This window comes from Mustela erminea, chromosome 9 (genome assembly GCF_009829155.1).
Source record: "Mustela erminea isolate mMusErm1 chromosome 9, mMusErm1.Pri, whole genome shotgun sequence".
Lineage (NCBI taxonomy): Eukaryota > Metazoa > Chordata > Mammalia > Carnivora > Mustelidae > Mustela > Mustela erminea.
In genome coordinates, this window is record NC_045622.1 from 79,062,111 (window position 1) to 79,080,029 (window position 17,919).

General features: G+C 37.0%; 1 protein-coding gene across 3 annotated transcripts in view; it reads left to right on the forward strand.

Moving 5' to 3' along the window:
• The window catches only part of ANO3 (anoctamin 3), a 411,475-nt gene that overhangs the window by 314,389 nt on the left and 79,167 nt on the right, over nt 1-17,919 (forward strand). For all 3 annotated transcript variants that reach the window (XM_032359616.1, XM_032359617.1, XM_032359618.1), the window contains 4 exons: nt 534-589; nt 4,172-4,293; nt 8,514-8,648; nt 17,039-17,135. In XM_032359616.1, the coding sequence (XP_032215507.1) occupies nt 534-589; nt 4,172-4,293; nt 8,514-8,648; nt 17,039-17,135 (410 nt within the window). The remainder of the gene's footprint in view (nt 1-533; nt 590-4,171; nt 4,294-8,513; nt 8,649-17,038; nt 17,136-17,919) is intronic.

Here is a 17,919-nt window from a genome sequence, read left to right on the forward strand (position 1 = left end):
TTTTTTTTTCTTTTTTTTTTTTTAAAGATTTTATTTGACACAGAGAGAGAGATCACAAGTAGGCAAAAAGGCAGACAAAGAGAGAGAGATGGGGAAGCAGGCTCCCCACTGAGCAGCGAGCCCAACACAGGGCCCTGAGATCATGAGCTGAGCCAAAGGCAGAGGCTTAATCCACTGAGCCACCCAGACGCCCCAGTGTTGTTATTTTGAGGCAGAAAAAAATATTTGCTCCAGGTTCATGTGATCCCAAATAAATGGGTATTAAAATGCCTCATATTTCATGATACAGCAAAGTGCCATGTGTTGGCACCTTACAAATCTCCATTGATTCATGTTGTAAGAATACAAATAGACTCTTTAGTACCGATCTCTTTCATAGCCCTTGGCCTTCAGAGGTGATGTGGCTATGGGTGTCATTTGGGTTATTTTAAGTTTTTAAAATTAATTTGTTCTCCCAAATTTATATATGTTGTTACAGAGGGAAGTCTTCATTTGAACTGACTCAAAAACTGTTCTTTTGTTTCTCTTTCCAGGTATCTGTAAACTTATAAACAATGGCTCATATATAGCAGCTTTTCCCCCTCACGAGGTAATTTTGAAATACAATTTCCATTGGGGGAAAGAAGTTTCTCATACTCATTGTTGATCCTTCTTTTATTTTATTTATTTATTTTTAAAATCTAGCCACCCTCTCTCAGGAGGATTCAGTCAGTCAGTGGCTCTGGGCCTTTCTCAGACCCCATTATGATCTCTGGTTACACACTGGGCCCAGTGCTCTCCAGGACAATTCCCTAGTGAAGTTTTTCCCTTGTAAGGAGTCCCAGCCTTGGAGGGAACTTAGGGGCATGGTTCAATCACTCTGAGCACCGTCCTCTGCTTCAAAACAGAGTCCCAAGCTTGACCCACCTTGGGATCCACACCACTCCCAAACAGTGCAAGTTCTGGTTTGTGCCTACTACTTTGAGATGTCTGAAAATCTAAGACAAGCCCACAACACAAACCTACACCCCATTATTTACTTAATTCTCAGCCAAGCTACTACCTGTCTACCAATTTTAAATTAGAAACACCTGCTCCAGACTGTGGTGAGTTCTGCCTACTGAGTCATGAATGACGTTTGAATTAGTTTTGAACATCGTCTCCCAACGGACGACGGGGTCAGCAATCTCAGAACCCATCACTTCTATTTATAAAGGCTGAGGACTCATAAGGTGTAACCCCTATACCTGAAGAATCCCAATCTAGTAAAATTTTTAAAGGATAAAATACATTGTGTACTTCCTATGTGGCACTGAGCTAAGTGTTTTATATGGATAATCTTATTTAATCCTTAGGGAAACCCTTTGAGAGAGACAATAATAATAGCCCTATTTCATAGCTAGATCATTGAGGCACAGAAAAATTAAGTATCAAAGGCACAGGTTTGAGCAGACCCCAATGCATCTATTCCTTGTGCTATGAATATCTTACTTACTGTAGGAATGGGAATAATAATAATGGGGAATATGTTAGGTTATTTCATGCAACAGGCCTTGTGCATATATTTTTCCATTAATCTGAAAATAATCCTGGAGGGATAGATATTATTTTCTCATTGTTAGAGATGCAGATATAAAGCTCAGAGAAATTAACCATGATGTCAGATTTGACATAGTTGGTAAGTGGTACAGTGTTCAGACTAGCAAATCTAAGGCCCTGGGAGAGCTTTTACGGTTTGTTCTTATTGTGAGTAATTTCGTCTACATAACTAGTCTATGTTCGTTTGACATTTTCTTGTGTGAAATTTGGAACCTATTTGGAATAGGTTGTAAATAATCGTCCTGTTTATTCTTCTCTGTTGGTTGGAGTAGGGGACTGATCATGAGGATGTGGAGGGGTGGTCACCGAGTGCACATGGTCCTCTGAACAGGACTGGAAACACGTGGGCCAGCAAGGGTCATCACTGCAATTTTCTCTTAAAGCCACCAGGTGTCACTGTCAACCCAGAACAGTACGGTTGAGGTTTTTGAGCAGAATTAGAACAATGATCTACTAGGGTTTCTAAGCTTAGACCCTAAGACCGAGGATGTGCCTGGGTCTGCCCACTGAGACTGGGAAGCAAAGTCAAGTATTTTAGAAAGATTATCATTAGTGACTGAAAGAAAACTGAGATTTTTGGTTCACCTTCCCTTACCCAATTTCAGGCAGTCTACCCTAACAGATCAGTCCAGCTGGACAAGCAAACAGACATTTCCCGGGTGGACATGCCCATGCTTGAAGTCTTTTATCTTCACTTTTATCTCCTTACCTTCTAGTCTATAGGCTTTAAAAGCCTTGATCTCTTAAGGAAGAAAACTTGGACTTAAAAACTTGGAGAGGAAAACTTTTCTCTTCTTCCCTTTAGGGTTCTTTGACCGACCTCATAAATTGACATAAAGCAGGTTAATAGAAGAAAAGCAAATGTAATTACACATATACAGATCCCCACAAAGATATGAGAGGCTTGTAGCAATCAGGAATTGAGGTTTATATGCTGTCCTGAGCTAAGAAGAAGGCAGGGGTCTAGGAGGGAGATAATTCACAGGACACTGGAAGAGCAAATGTTGGGTGAACAAATGTTTGCCGTGTCATGCAGATAAGTATTTCTTATGTAAAAAAGTTATCTTTGGTAATGGTTCTCCTTACTCTTATAGGCTTCCTATCTAAATTATTTTGAGCAGGTAAGAGGTTAGGTAAAAAAAACTCTTCTTGAGTTTATTGGTCATTAATTGTTTTCAACTTAGAAATAATCTACATGCCAAAGTAACACATTCTGGGGCAGCCTGCCCTGAACCCCATCAGCACTTTAACTGTATTTCCATCTTTACCTAATTAATTTATCTATTTCATTAGGAAGCCACAGAGTGAAATCCACATATGTGTCTCCTTTTAGCCTGGTGCACTGTGATTCAGGGTGTTCTTTCTTCATAAGAACTCACATCCCTGGTTGTCTGGGATCACTCAAATGACAGTTTTCTGCTTTTCAATGGCCACACTATATCAGAAACAAAATTAGCTAACACTGACTTTGTACTTTATATGTACCCAGCACTTTATAGTGCAAGTGGGCCCTCACAAAACCTTTCTATGGTGGAAATCATTAAATTGACTCTTACTCTCATCATCTACATAAGGAAACTAAGACATGACTTTACTTGTTTTAAATTTCATTAAACTGTTTCTAAAAGTAGAATCACAGGGGCGCCTGGGTGGCTCAGTGGGTTAAACCTCTGCCTTCAGCTCAGATCATGATCTCAGGGTCCTGGGATCGAACCCCACGTCGGGCTCTCTGCTCAGTGGGGAGCCTGTTTCCTGCCCCCCCCCCCCCGCCTGCCTTCCTCTCTGTCTACTTGGGATCTCTCTGTCTCTCTCTGTTAAATAAATCAATAAAATATTAAAAAAAAAAAGTAGAATCACACATTGGAATAAGAGGGAGTTTGTCAAATTCTGTCCCAAGTTTTGGTTTAGAAAATAGTAACCATATTTGTTCCCCTCCTTTTTGATTATAAAATCAAAGCTGTTCCTCTATCAGGCATATATATTCTATGTGTCTAAAATTGCAACCTGTATGACAATTTTTGAGGGGAGATATAAAGAATTTGAAAATGTTTCCATTTTTGGAATATATATTATCCAAAGTAAGGTCTAAGGAGTCTAGAATTTAAAAACTTGATTAGCACTTGTGACTTAGGCTTCTTACACTTTTTGATTGAACATTTACTTTCTTCTTTAGCTTCTGTAAATAAAAGAAATATTTCCTGGGACTGAGTCACTTCTTTAAGGTAGAATAATATTCTTAATTTCTGAAATAAGGATTACAACTATTTCCCTCAGTGATGGTGATGAGATAGTGTTTATTAAAAGATCTTAGGTTACAAATAGTAAAACCAAATTCTACTTTACTTTAAGTGAAAGGGATTTCATTAGTTTAAAAAGGGACTTTAAGAAAGAACTTTTAAGGAATTATCAGTATATTTTCAATGAAGAAGAGATATATAAAGGCATTTACTACATCATTCCAGTGATGGACTTAAGTTTACAAATCTGCAGCTTTCAATATGCTATTAAATTGTTCTGTAAGAAAAAATTGTAAAAGCAATTCCTGTTTAGTTCAAATTTACCAAGGGAACTTATCTTTGGTTATGTGTTTCAGGGAGCCTACAAAAGTAACCAACCCATCAAAACGCATGGACCTCAGAATAATAGACATCTATTATATGAGCGCTGGGCACGCTGGGGAATGTGGTATAAGCATCAGCCCCTGGATTTAATCAGGTAATGTGGGTGGATTGATAATGAAAGATATATTATGCTGTTCTGTTGTCATTTTCCTAGATTTGGAATTACCTCATTCGCCCACCAAATCGTCTGTATTACTCAGGATGTAGTCAGGGAAAAAGAAGCCACTGTAGGTCTTTTCAATAAAAGAAACTTAATTTAGGGCTTTGGTTAAACAGTGGATGACAAAGCTGAGAAATCAGAGAGGAATAGTGAGGCAACCAGAGATTAATAACAGCAGAAGATTGCCAACAATCCTGAGGTTGGAAGGAAAATGGGATGAAGTATATTCCAGAGACTCCCTACCTGGGCCATTGGCCAGGAGCTATACCATCCATGACTAGGACTGTCCACAGAGAAGTAAAGTGTTGGAGAAGGTATGACCACTTTTCCCTGAGGATGACCAAGTGAGAAGGAATGATTCCTGCCCCCCACCTCTATCTTTGAGTCTTCCAGCACCTCCTTATCCAGCTTAACTAGGAGAAATTTACAATGGAAACTGTTTAATCTACTTCCCAGTGAAACAAATCAAAATAGGGAAAAGCAGAACATGGATCTGAGAGCAAAGAGGAAAATGACCAACACAGCATCTCTACATATATTTGTATTTCAACCAAGAATTTAGTGAGTATCTATTCTATTCCAGGAAGCACATTTCTAGTGAGTAACTGCTCTCAATTTCAGTTAATCTCCAGATACTGTTATATTCATGATTTAATTAATTTTGATGGAGAATAATTTGTTCTTTTAAAAAAATACCAGGAAATACATATTAAAAATGACCTAATAAAGTTTCTAGCTAACTATAAATATTCTTAGAATGAATGAAAAAGGGGCGCCTGGGTGGCTCAGTGGGTTAAAGCCTCTGCCTTCGGCTCAGGTCATGGTCCCAGAGTCCTGGGATCGAGCCCCGCATCGGGCTCTCTGCTCAGCGGGGAGCCTGCTTTCTCCTCTCTCTCTCTGCCTGCCTCTCTGCCTACTTGTAATCTCTGCCTGTCAAATAAATAAATAAAATCTTTAAAAAAAAAAAAGCATGAATGAAAAAAAAGAGCCTTCATAAGTTTACCTATGTTGATACTTTGAACAGATTATAAAATGTACATATCAAGAATAACTTATAACTGTCAGCATTGTCCCAGCAGGAAACTGATAGAACTGATAGAATAGAAAGGCTATCAGAAGAAAATCTAATAAAAGAAGTATATGCAGAAGTGTAAGAAATATCAAGGGAGCAAATGGATAAGGATGATGAAGCTTCCAGGGACAAGTAAAAATTAGATGCTTTTATCAAACCTTGGCCTGGAGGAGCAGGGGGAGGGAACAGTTGGTAGAACCTGTCAAAAACAAAAAGGGGGGGATGCCTGACAGTAGTTACAGTCTTAGAAGGAAAGCAGCTATGGGCGGATCATTCTCCAGGAAGGAGAAAGTCAGGATAATCAATACACCGATATCTCTTAGATCTCACTCTGTGATCTCCTGCTAGTACCTTCAGTTAGCCAAAAAGCCCCTCAGGAAGGCAGAAGAAAGAAAGAGCATGTGAAATACAGTTCATGAAGGTGAGCCTCCTGGGGCATAGAGCAGAAAGGAAAAAGGATAGGACATGATCTGGATATACAAATCATAATATCCAGCACCAAACCATTTCAGACGTTAAGTACTTGGGCATATCCAAAATCAAGATGCTTTGATTCTAATTCTGTTAATCACAATAAATTATCAGATTCTTACTTGTGCAGGTGAAAAATTATTTTGTTTTGTTTTAAGAGAGATAGAGAGAGTGAGCAGTGGTGAGGGGCAGAGGAAGAGAGAGAGAGAGAATCTTAGGCAGGCTCCTCGCTCAGCTCAGAGCCCAAAGTGGGGTTCAATCTCACAACCCTGAGGTCATGACCTGAGCTGAACTCAAGAGTTGGACACTTAACTAACTGAGCCACCCAGGCACCCCATTATTATTATTATTATTATTATTATTATTTTATTTAGAGAGAAAGAGAGGGGAAAGAATTGTTATTTTAGAGATATGTGAACACAGTGAGATGTGCTCACTCACAGAATCACATTTATTATTAGGAACTAAAATTAAATTGCTGTTCTCAAGCAAACATTTCAGTGTCAATAATCTCTTATCTATTAGATGCATTGCTATTATGGCTTCAGGTAATTTCAGCAAGCAACCTTTATTTTCAATAATGGGGTTCTGTGGCTACTATTGCCAATTATTTGGCTATTGACAAAGAAGGGAAACTTTGCTTACGGAAATGATATATTTTGTGTTCAAGTGGCTAAAAAGAGGGAGGAGGTGGAGACCATAAAAGAATATAGATGATCCAGCATGTTCCTACTCTCCAGAAACTTGCTTGTTAGCAAAATATAAAATGGATAAAAAGAGAATGGCTATGGGTGTAGTGAAGAGTGACCCCAGTAGCAACCTAGAAATTCCTCCCTGCCTTGGCATAGTTTTTGAGAGTCCTCTAGAGATCCTAGAATATTATGAATACCAGTGCTATAGGTCAAGGGGGTTTCCATCAGCTTCCTTGGCCTGGAACTAGCTTCTCTTTCTCCTGGATCAGATCTAAAATCTCCTGAACTTAGGTGATTAAACTACAGTCAAACAATATTGTTGTTCCCCTTAACCTTCAATGGTATATAATTTAAAATCTCAGTATAATGCTGCCTATTTAAAGGGGGTTGTCTGTGCCACCCTCTATAGTCATTATTATAAAGGCATTTCCTTATATTAGTAATACATGCAAAAACCTATTCTACTTCACAGAGGAACACTTGTTTATAAGGAACAAATGGCTTTATTGAAATACCTGTTACTATGATAAGCTTTTGTTTCAACTAGAACATTATTGTTGTATGAGAAGTGAATGGTCTACTGATCGATGTCTCTAAGGAGAAATCAATGAAAAAAACAAAAACTTGGATAAATGAAATATGACTCTATTTCTATACCTGGTAGAATATGCAAAATTTTAATTGGCACAATGCAGAGAGTGATGTAGAAAAAGAATTATTTTCAGAAAGAAAAAATACCAAGAGAATTGTCTTGTCCCAGAAAAAAAATACCAAGAGAATTTTCTTCCTAGCAAGAATCACTGCTCAGCGCAATATTCCTAAATGAACTGTAAAACACCAATTTTTAAAATATCCCTTGAACAAAACTGTTTTAAGTAACCGTTTTTAGAAGATGGAGACCAAACAGTCATAGAGAATTCAAAAAATTATTATTTCTTACCAGAGCTTTATAAACTGCATAGCAGTTGATATGATCAGTAGACTGGGTGAAGAAAGAGCAGTTGGGTAGTCATTAAAACTATCTTATTCATCTGCCATTTCCATATAAATTATGTTCATCAGCTCAAGGGAAATAAAATATATCCATTTCCTTAGCTTCATTCACTACTCCCTGTGGTGGTTGCTGGTGAAGAAGACACAAGTCTACTTTCAGGCACTTGAAGTCTCATTGGGAGAGAGAGGAATGGAAGAGTGACAGGTTAATTGTCATAAAGGGTTATAAGTTTAGGACACTGGAATATGGGTGAGGGCAGTATGGGAGCAAGATCAGGGGGATCTAAGCGAGGGTAGCAGTGGAAGTCAGGAAAGGCTTCCTGTAAAAAGTGATGTAAAGTGAAGGATGCATATAAGCCAGACAAGGGAAGAGGATGAAATGTAATTTTCCAAAGTAAGAGAGCAGCATTGACCAAGGAAAGAATCATGTGCTCCAGGAACTACAGTTAACTTTGTTGAGGAAGGTGTGACATGACTGTGTCTAGCATAAGGGCCTCTGGCCAAGGGTGCAGATGGAAACTGAAATCGAATCTACTTTCAACATCTACCTACAGGGAAGAGTTTTTTTCTAATTTACACAAAAGCAGTATGGTGTAGCACGGTTCTGTGTGTGGAAAACAAAAAGACATTTTACTGGGAAGATGCAGAAAGGCAAGAATTGGCTTATAAAAAGCTTATGAACCTTGTCAAGAAGTTTGACTCAGAAAGAATACCTTTTATAAAATTGCCCCCGTAATGACAATGTTTAAAGACGAACAGCATCACCATTGTTGGATTCATTAACAAGTGGGGATGTCAAGATACCCCGGATGAAACTGATGAGGAACTGAGCTGGGATGTCCTTCTGAAATTCTGACTAGGTGTGACAGCAACATTTGCAGTGTTGCTTATGTTGCCTTAAACTAAGGGTTTGCTTTCTTGTGCAGGCTGTACTTTGGTGAGAAGATCGGGCTATACTTTGCTTGGCTGGGATGGTACACTGGAATGCTGATTCCTGCAGCACTTGTTGGCTTGTGTGTATTTTTCTATGGAATATTTACAATGAATGGAAGTCAAGTAAGGTAAGCTATTAATAGCTAATAATACTACTTTTTAAAACGTATTGGCCTTTATTCTGATTGGCAAAGCTTTATGATAATGCTGACTATGAAAAACAACTCATGGTTCTATAATTTATTTGCTGGGATTTTTTGAGGAGAAGAGAAAAGCACTATTTTTAAAAGGCCATTTCCATATTTTTATATGCAAATTTTCTTGGATATGTTCTAAGACTATTTCTCTGTATGCAAAATTTCTCTTTCCACTATATCTCACTTAATAATTCAACAATACAATGATAGTTTTATATCACTTACATTTCCATAGTATTTGGTAGTCTAGAATGCCCTCTCACTACAATAGTTTAGATAATCAAAATAACTACAATTCTTGAGGGCGACTGGGTGGCTCAGTGGGTTAAAGCCTCTGCCTTCGGCTCAGGTCATGATCCCAGGGTCCTGGGATGGAGCCCCACATTGGGCTTTCTGCTCCACGGGGAGTCTGCTTCCTCCTCCCTCTCTCTGCCTGCCTCTCTACCTACTTGTGATTTCTGTCTGTCAGATAAATAAATAAAATTAAAAAAAAATAACTACAATTCTTTAAGCACTTAAAATATACAAAGAGCTTCCCAATAATGTTCTTGTTTTTTCATTTGATAGGAACTTTACCACCCTTGGAGACAAGTATTCCTCTTTGCAGATGAGGGAACCTTATGTAGTTAGAGATGTCTGAACAAAATATCTGTAGGACATAAATCCTGCTCTAAGCAATCTTCTCTCCTGAAAACATAAAATCACTTTTTACTTTCTTCTTTTTCTCTATAAGAACAAATAAATATTTTAGTATCCACTTATGGTATCAAGATGGTAGGAAAAGGGGTGCCTGGGTGGCTCAGTGGTTAAAGCCTCTGCCTTCAGCTCAGGTCATGATCCCAGGGGCCTGAGATTGAGCCTCACACCTGGCTCTCTGCTCAGCAGGGAGCCTGCCTCCTCCTCCTCTCTCTGCGCCTGCCTCTCTGCCTACTTGTGATCTGTCTGTCAAATAAATACAAATCTTTAAAAAAAAAAAAAAAGATGGTAGTAAAATAAGGTTTGACAAAAATCAAGCATTTATGAGAATGGTGATTCTACTGTTAAAGTTGAAATGACTCAAGATTTGGGTGGAGGAACGATACATTATTATTCAGCAGATCCAAGGCTCACCCCCGGGCATTAATGAATCCTCATAATAAATGTCCTATTTAATCTATACAAGGATATCACCAAGTTCAGGCTTGTATGATATAATTCAAAACATGAAAAACACTTCTCCCCTCCTTTAAAGCTCAGCACTTTTTTCTCCTGTGGTCCATCTTTTAACCATGACCTTATTACTGGGTAGTAATCATGGCAATTAACAGGATCATAAAAATAATTTCCTTGAGTTTTCTCTAAATAAATATATATATAATATACCTATGTGTACAGTTAACAATTTGCCTGAAAATGAAATACTTCCGTTGTCCTAGAGTTAAATCCAGTTCCATAACCAGCAACCTTGATTGGTGTCTTAGTATCCCCTTGCTCTCCATGAACGCCAAATGATAATTAGTTTGAAAACAAAGAAACACCTACTGTTCAAACACATTTCATCTAGTCGTAGGTTTATTTCAGAGTTTTGCAAACTTACTACCACTTTGGAAGGCAGCATCTTCCTAAACAAACTTGTTCCCAGTGGAAACACCCATCCCTCTTTGGGCATTTCTCTGTAGGCTGTTAAATCAGTGACTTCTGAGGCTAAGAAAACAGGTTGTGATTTGAAGTTATAATGTGTCTTGAAAAGAAAAGCACTTTTTTGGACTACTTTTTAATTCTCTGTTTCCATGAATTCAGCTTTTTTTTTTTTTTTTAAGATTTTATTTATTTATTTGATGGACAGACATCACAAGTAGGTAGAGAGGCAGGCAGAGAGAGAGGAGGAAGCAGGCTCCCTGTGGAGCAGAGAGCCCAATGCCAGGCTGCATCCCAGGACCCTGGGGTCATGACCTGAGCCGAAGGCAGAGGCTTTAACCCACTGAGCCACTCAGGTGCCGTAAATTTGGCTTTTTAAAAGATTCACTTTAAAGGAATACCATACAATATTTTTTCCTTTGGCTTATCTCACTTAGTTTAATAGCCTCAGGGTCCAACCACGTTGTCACAAATGGCAGGATTTCCTTCTTTCTCAAGGCTGAATATCCTGTTTTATTTGTGTGTATATACACACACATACCACATCTTCTTCATCCATTCATCCATCCGTGGGCACTTAAGTTGTTTACATAGCGTGGCTATTGTTAAGTAATGCTACAGTGAGCATAGGAATGCCAATACCACTTCAAGGTCCTGTTTTCATTTCCTTTGGATACACACTTAGAACTGGGATTGCTGGATCATATGGTAATCCTATTTTTTAATGTTTTGAGGAACCTCCATACTGATTTTCATAGTGGCTGCACCAATTTACATTCCCATCAGCAGGGCTCTGATTATAAGTATCCTAACAGGTGTGAGGTGATACCTCACTGTGACTTTGTTTTGCATTACGCTGATGATTAATGATGTTGGTCTTCTTTTTATGTACCTGTTGACTTATAGATCTTTGAAAAAAAAAAAAAAGATCTATTCAGTTTCTCTGTCCATTTTTAAAATCAAATTGCTTATTTTTCTGTTACTGGATTGTATGAGTTCTTTATATATTTTGGATATTAACCCCTTATCAGATATATGTTCTATTAGTATTTGCTCCCATTCTGTAGGTTGTCTTTTTGTTTTGTTGGTGGGTTTCTTTGCTATGTTTGCTGCAGTCCATCTCACTTGTTTATTTTTGCTTTGGTTGCCTTTGTTTTTGGTGTCAGATACTAAAAATCAGTGGAAAGGCCAATTTCAAAGAGTTTATCCCCTCTATGTTTTCTTCTAGGATTTTTATGGTTTCGGTCTTAAATTTAAGTCTTTAATCCATTCTGAGTTAATTTTTACATATAGTATAAGAAAGGAGTTTAGTTTCATTCTTTTACATGTGGATATCCAATTTTCCCAATACCATTTATTGAAGAGATTATCCTTTTTCCATCGTATATTTTGGCCTCTTTGTCAAAAATTGACCACATATACATGGGTTTGTTTCTGGGTTCTGTATTCTGTTCTATGGATCTATGGGTCTATTTTCATGCCAATACCATATTGTTTTGATTACTGTTGCTTTATAATATTATTTGAAACCAGGAGGTATCATGCCTCCCATTTTGTTCTTCTTCCTCAAGATTGCTTTGGCTACTTAGGATTTGTTATGTTCTGTACAAATTTTAGGATTACTTTTTCTATTTCTGTGAAAATACCATTGAAATCTTGATAGAGATTGCATTGAATTTGTAGATGTCTTTTAGTAACATAGACATTTCAACAGTATTATTTCTTCCAATCCATGAGCACAAAATACCTTCCCATTTATTTGTGTCTTTTTCAATTTCTTTCATCAATGTCTTAGTTTTCAATGTATTGATCTATTACCTCGTCAGTTGAATTTAGCCCTAATTATTTTATTCTTTTTAGTGCAATTGTAAATGGAACTCTTTCCTTTTTCTCTTTTGGATAGTTTATTAGTGTGTAGAGATGCTACTGATACTTGTATATTGATTTTATATTCTGCAAATTTATTGAATTCATTTATTAGTTCTAACAGTGTTTTTGGTAGTCTTCAAGGTCTTAGAAAACCACACTTATTTTTTAAATTTTTATTTATTTATTTTTTAAATTTAAATTTAATTAACCAACATATAGTACATCAGTTTCATATGTAGAATTCAGTAATTTGTCAATCACGTATCACAGTGCTCATCACATCACATGCCCTATTTAATGCCCTTTCCCCCACAACACCTCCATTCCAGCAACCCTCAGTTTCTTTCCCATAGTTAAGAGTCTCTCATGGTTTGTCTACCTCTCTGATTTCTTCTGTAGGGAAAGGGAGGGAAAACAGAATGTGAAGAAATCTGGGGAAAACACTGTTTTAAAATGAATTGATAGAGACATAAAATGATTCTTAGATGGATAGCTACTGTTCAAGTTGGTTCCGTGGAGAACATATTCTTAAGAAAGTTTTACTATGTGATGTAGACTCCTTCCTCTACCTCTACAAAGCCGAAAATAAACAAAAGGCAATGAAAGGAATAGTTTTGCCATTCCTATTGATTTATGTACCAACAAAGTGAATTAGGCTCTTTGCATATAAGTATCTTTAGTACAAGGAGTGTTTTAAAAGGTATTAGCAAACTCTTTTCTTCAGTGCTTTATGGTATTATATTACTGCTACTCTGTCACACTATAATTAACATCTTGTCAGACTTTCTATTCTAAACCAAGATAAGCATCACTGAATATCTTGACTTTCAAAATTTCATGGGACTGTAATTTTCTATTCAAGGTGTCAGACATAGTTAAGTCATGGCTAAGTTGTAGGTGTTGTCATGGCAGGTCAGGGGAGGACACAGGGCTTTTATTTAGCATTGCTTTGTTTTAGAATTATTTTATTAAGCTCTTTTTTTATGACAAGGTAACAATATGCTTAAAAGCTGAAGACTAGGTTGTGTTTATTATGTTTCTATCAACTATGTTCATGTAAACTAAGGTCATATTTCTTAATAGCCCTGTAGTTAATTGTAAAACTATGCAGCGATCAAGTTGTAGATTATTACTCTATGAATATGTGCATATGTGTATTTACATGTGTTCATTGGCCTTACCTAACCAAATGTGGTCAGATGTTCACCTGGCAGAGCATATATCATAGGAATATGAAAATGAACAAGCAGACAGATCAAATGGTTTTCCAGGTCTAAGGTAAAGAACAGAAGCCCCAGCTTTCTGGTCCATTCTTTCTTCTTTGCCATTAGAACTCCCTGAGAAATTTAAGTTATCATCAGCATCAGATCTGCTTTTCAAAATCTGTTGAGTCATAAAGGACTTCTCTAACCCTCTCCTGACAACATCCTTAGCAATGAAATCTGTCTAGTGCCTATGATGTTCCAGGCACAGTATCAATATCCCTTATGTAATACCCCAGTTAGATATTATCTCCATCTAGAGATGAAGAAATTGATCCTCAGAGAGGTAAGTGACTTGGTCAGGGGAATGTATGTAATAAGTGGTCAGCTAAGTTTTAAACCTTTATTGGATTTTTTTAAGTTGTGGAAAAACACTTGACATTAGATTTACCCTCCACACATTTTTAAGTGCACACTACAGTATTGTTAACTCCAGGCACAATGTCACACAACAGATTTCTAGAGTTTATTCATATTGTATAACTGGAACTTTATACCTGTTGAGTAGTAACTCCCAATTTCCCCCTCACTTACCCTCTGGCAACCATGATTCTATCCTGTTTCTATGAATTTGACTATTTTAAACACTTAATATATGTAAACTCATGCATCATTTATCCTGTGCCTGCTTATTTCACTTAGCATAGTGTCCTCCAGGTTCATTCAATACAATGAACATGGGAGTGCAGATATCTCTTCTAGATCCTAGTTTCTGTCCTTTTAGTTATATACCCAGAAGTGGGATTGCTTTCCATAGTGGCTGCACCATTTCATAGTCCCACCAAGAGTGTGCAAATGTCCCAAAATCTCCACATCTTTGCCAACACATGTTATGTTTGTTTTGATTTGTTTAGTAATAGCAATCCTAACAAATATAGAGTAATATATTGTGACTTGATTTACTTTTCCCTGATGATTATATCTGATTCTAAAATCATGTTTTACTCACGCTTTCATACTACCTTCCCTAAGCCCACTTTCACAGTTTCACATTTCCTCAAAATAGACATCACCAAGCATCCTCTTCTGTGCTTTGTCATGTTAACAGAATCACAGGAAACATCAAGACCTGGGAGTAGGTCCAGCCATCTACTCCCAAAAGGACAAATCACTCCCTACTCCCATTATCTTAAGTTGGTGGTAATTATTATTTCCTTTGAATCAGTCCTTGATGTGTATATCTACTAATAGATATAAAAGGAAAGAAAGCCACAACTGAAGTGGCAGTTTGTATTATCAGGCTGTGCAAACGAAATGAAGAAACACTCAGGCTGTACACTCCCCCTCCCTCTAGTGGTTAACTTAAGTCAAAGAAATTTGTGATAGTATTCACTTCCTTTTTTAGACTACAAAATATGTTGTTAAAAGTTTTTTTTGTTGTTGTTACATATCAAGTTGAACTTTGAACAACTTATAGAAAATGAGCATAATAATTCTGGAATCAAAAAATAGGACTCAGTCTAATGGCGTAGGATCCTAGACATGGTGCTTTGATAGGTTTGTACTTTTGTTTGACCCTGTAGGAGATGGAAAAAATGATGTGGTATAAAGTGACTCTAAGGGGCACCTGGGTGGCTCAGTGGGTTAAAGCCTCTGCCTTCGGCTCAGGTCATGATCCCAGGGTCCTAGGATCGAGCCCCGCATCGGACTCTATGCTTGGCGGGGAGCCTGCTTCCTCCTCTCTCTCTGCCTGCCTCTCTGCCTACTTCTGATCTCTCTCTTTAAAAAAAAAGAAAAGAAAAAAAAAAGTGACTCTAACACTTTTTAGTATGAGATTTCAATGTAGGACACATTGTGTCATTCTTGAAACAGAGTGAATTATGAAATTTTAATCAAAATTTCCTTCAAGGGCTGTGTTAATTTTTGTTCCTATAAATTAATGGTAAAACTAAGAGGAGGTATAAACTTTTTTTCTTTTTTGATCTTTTAATATGAGTGTTTTACTTGCTTTTCTTCTACGTCATATAAATGTCCTGATTACTAGCAGGATGATGTCTGTGAGAATTGGAGAATTACAGTATTAGACCTTTAAGATTATTATCACCATTAATAAACTAATTTTATAAGAAAGTTCCTTTTATTTTTTTGTTTTTTATTTGCCAGGGTTTTTTTTTCTCAAGTACAATTAACAGACAGTGTAATATAGTTTCAAGTGTACAATAAAAAGATTCTTCAGTTCTATACATTACTCAGGGCTTTTTATGAGACGTGTACTCAATTCCCTTCATTGGAAAGTTGCTTTTAATATGAAATAAATCTTTCTCTTTTAGATATGTTACAGTTGATGGGGAACTGCACCTAGAATCACAAAAACCTAAACTTGGGTCCCTGAGGTACTTCTTGTTAGCTGTATGACCTTGAGCAAATTACTTAAATTAATCGTTAGTTTCCTCTTAGTTTTGGAGACAAGTACCATTGCAGGAGATTGCAGTGTGGACCAGACCTAACGAACATGAAACCACCTTTGCCCATTTTAAAGTGCTGTATTACTATATGGTATTATTACTTACTATTTATTCCTGCTTTGGAGTGAGATTTGAAATACAAATACATTATTTTTTGCTTCATTTGAGTATATGTATTTTTGAAAACAGTAAATCATGCTGTAAACCCTGACAATTAAACTTGTATTACTTATTAAGCAGCTGTATTTCCAGATATATTTTCAAAATCCTTTAAATTACTTTCAACATTTCCAAAGCAGATTTAATTAAAAAGCATTTTTTAGAAGTTACTAAGTGGGAAAGGGACACTTATGACAGAAAAAAGGCACAAAACATTTTAAAAATATGTTGCTGTGAACTCTCAGGCTGGGAAGACTTTGAGAAATTGTTATTGGTGTCCACCTCATATAACAAAGTCATCTGTAATGGATGCTGAGACCTTTAAAATGTAATAGGTATATAAAACCAAAGAGACAAATATTAGACAATTTAATTCTCATAGAGAATATAACACATATTAAGTAAATAAGAACTGTCTTATCATCATGACTGTGTGTCAAGACCCTGCAAAAAAATCAACCCCTCAAATTTCCAGTGAACATAATGTCTCCATTGACTCTAGTGGGAGCTATGAAGTTGTGTGAATTACGGATGCTGTTCATTTTAGTGATTCGAAAGCTGTGAGATTCAGGAGAAAGGTCAATAGACTTGAGAAATCAGAATATTCAGATTTGGTTCAGCTCAGCCATTTCCAAGCTGTGAGTTTGGTTAGAACTCCCTTGGGTGTTCCTCACAAGAGTATCCTGAGTGCCATGAAATCCTGTGTTAACTGTCTTTGCAGCAAAGTCCCACAAGTGTCTCGTAAGTACAAAGTGTGGCCTATTATCATTACAGTATCCTGGCAGAGACTTCTAAAAACAAAGAAGCAAACACAAATCTCTGTTATCACAAATATCCTAAAAATTTGAGTTGGAGCCACACAAATTCTTCCTTATCTGTTCATCACTCCCACTGTGTCCATTTCTTCTTTTCCTATCTGCCTTGCGGCTTCCCACAAGATTGCCAGAGGAGCTAAGCGCCTCTTATATGTGGAGGTTCATGCCTTCTTTTTCTCCTTTGGTTTCTCAAGCCAAGAAATTTGCAAGGCCACCGAAGTCTTCATGTGCCCTCTCTGTGACAAGAACTGTTCACTGCAGAGACTCAACGAAAGCTGTATCTACGCCAAGGTAAGTGTGGACCCTCACATTCTCCTTCCTGAACTCTACTTTTTCTCAGAAGCAGATAGTAAAAAGTCCTCCAAACAAACTTAAGTGTTCCCAAGAGTTTCAACAATCAGTAACAATGACAACTGTCTAGTCTGTCACTCTGCCGCCATTATAAAATGAGTGCATTTTTATTTGAATATTTTGTTCTTCCAGTGCTTTTATAACAGATCACTGTCATAAGAGACATAAACTTCCACTTGGAATGACAGCTAGATTCTATTAAGGAGAAGACGATGGTTTCCATTACTAATGATTACGTTTGTAACTTCCATGAACACTCATCACAATACTTTTAATTTTACGAGAAAAACAAACAACATACTAAAATTCTCAGGTTGCTGCCCATTAGAATCCCTGAAGGGTTTTTTTTAAACTTTTGAATCCCAAGCCATACATTTGAGCAAATAATTAAATCAATACCTTTGTATTTAGAGCCTAGACATCAGTCTGTTTTAAATTTTCCCAAGTGATTCCAATGTGCATACAAGTTTGAGAAACTAAATTTTGCAGTGATTACTGTTCATTACTGTTCATTATTAAAACATTATTGAATTATAATTAACAAATATAATATACACACACTTAAAATATATTAATTGATACACTTTGATATTATATATGCATCTGTGAAACCATCACTACAATCAAGGTAATGAATATGGAATCACTTCCAAAACTGTCCTCATGGCCTCTTGTAATCCTGGCCTCCCAACCCTCCCCAGTTCCACTCCTGTGCCCAGACAAC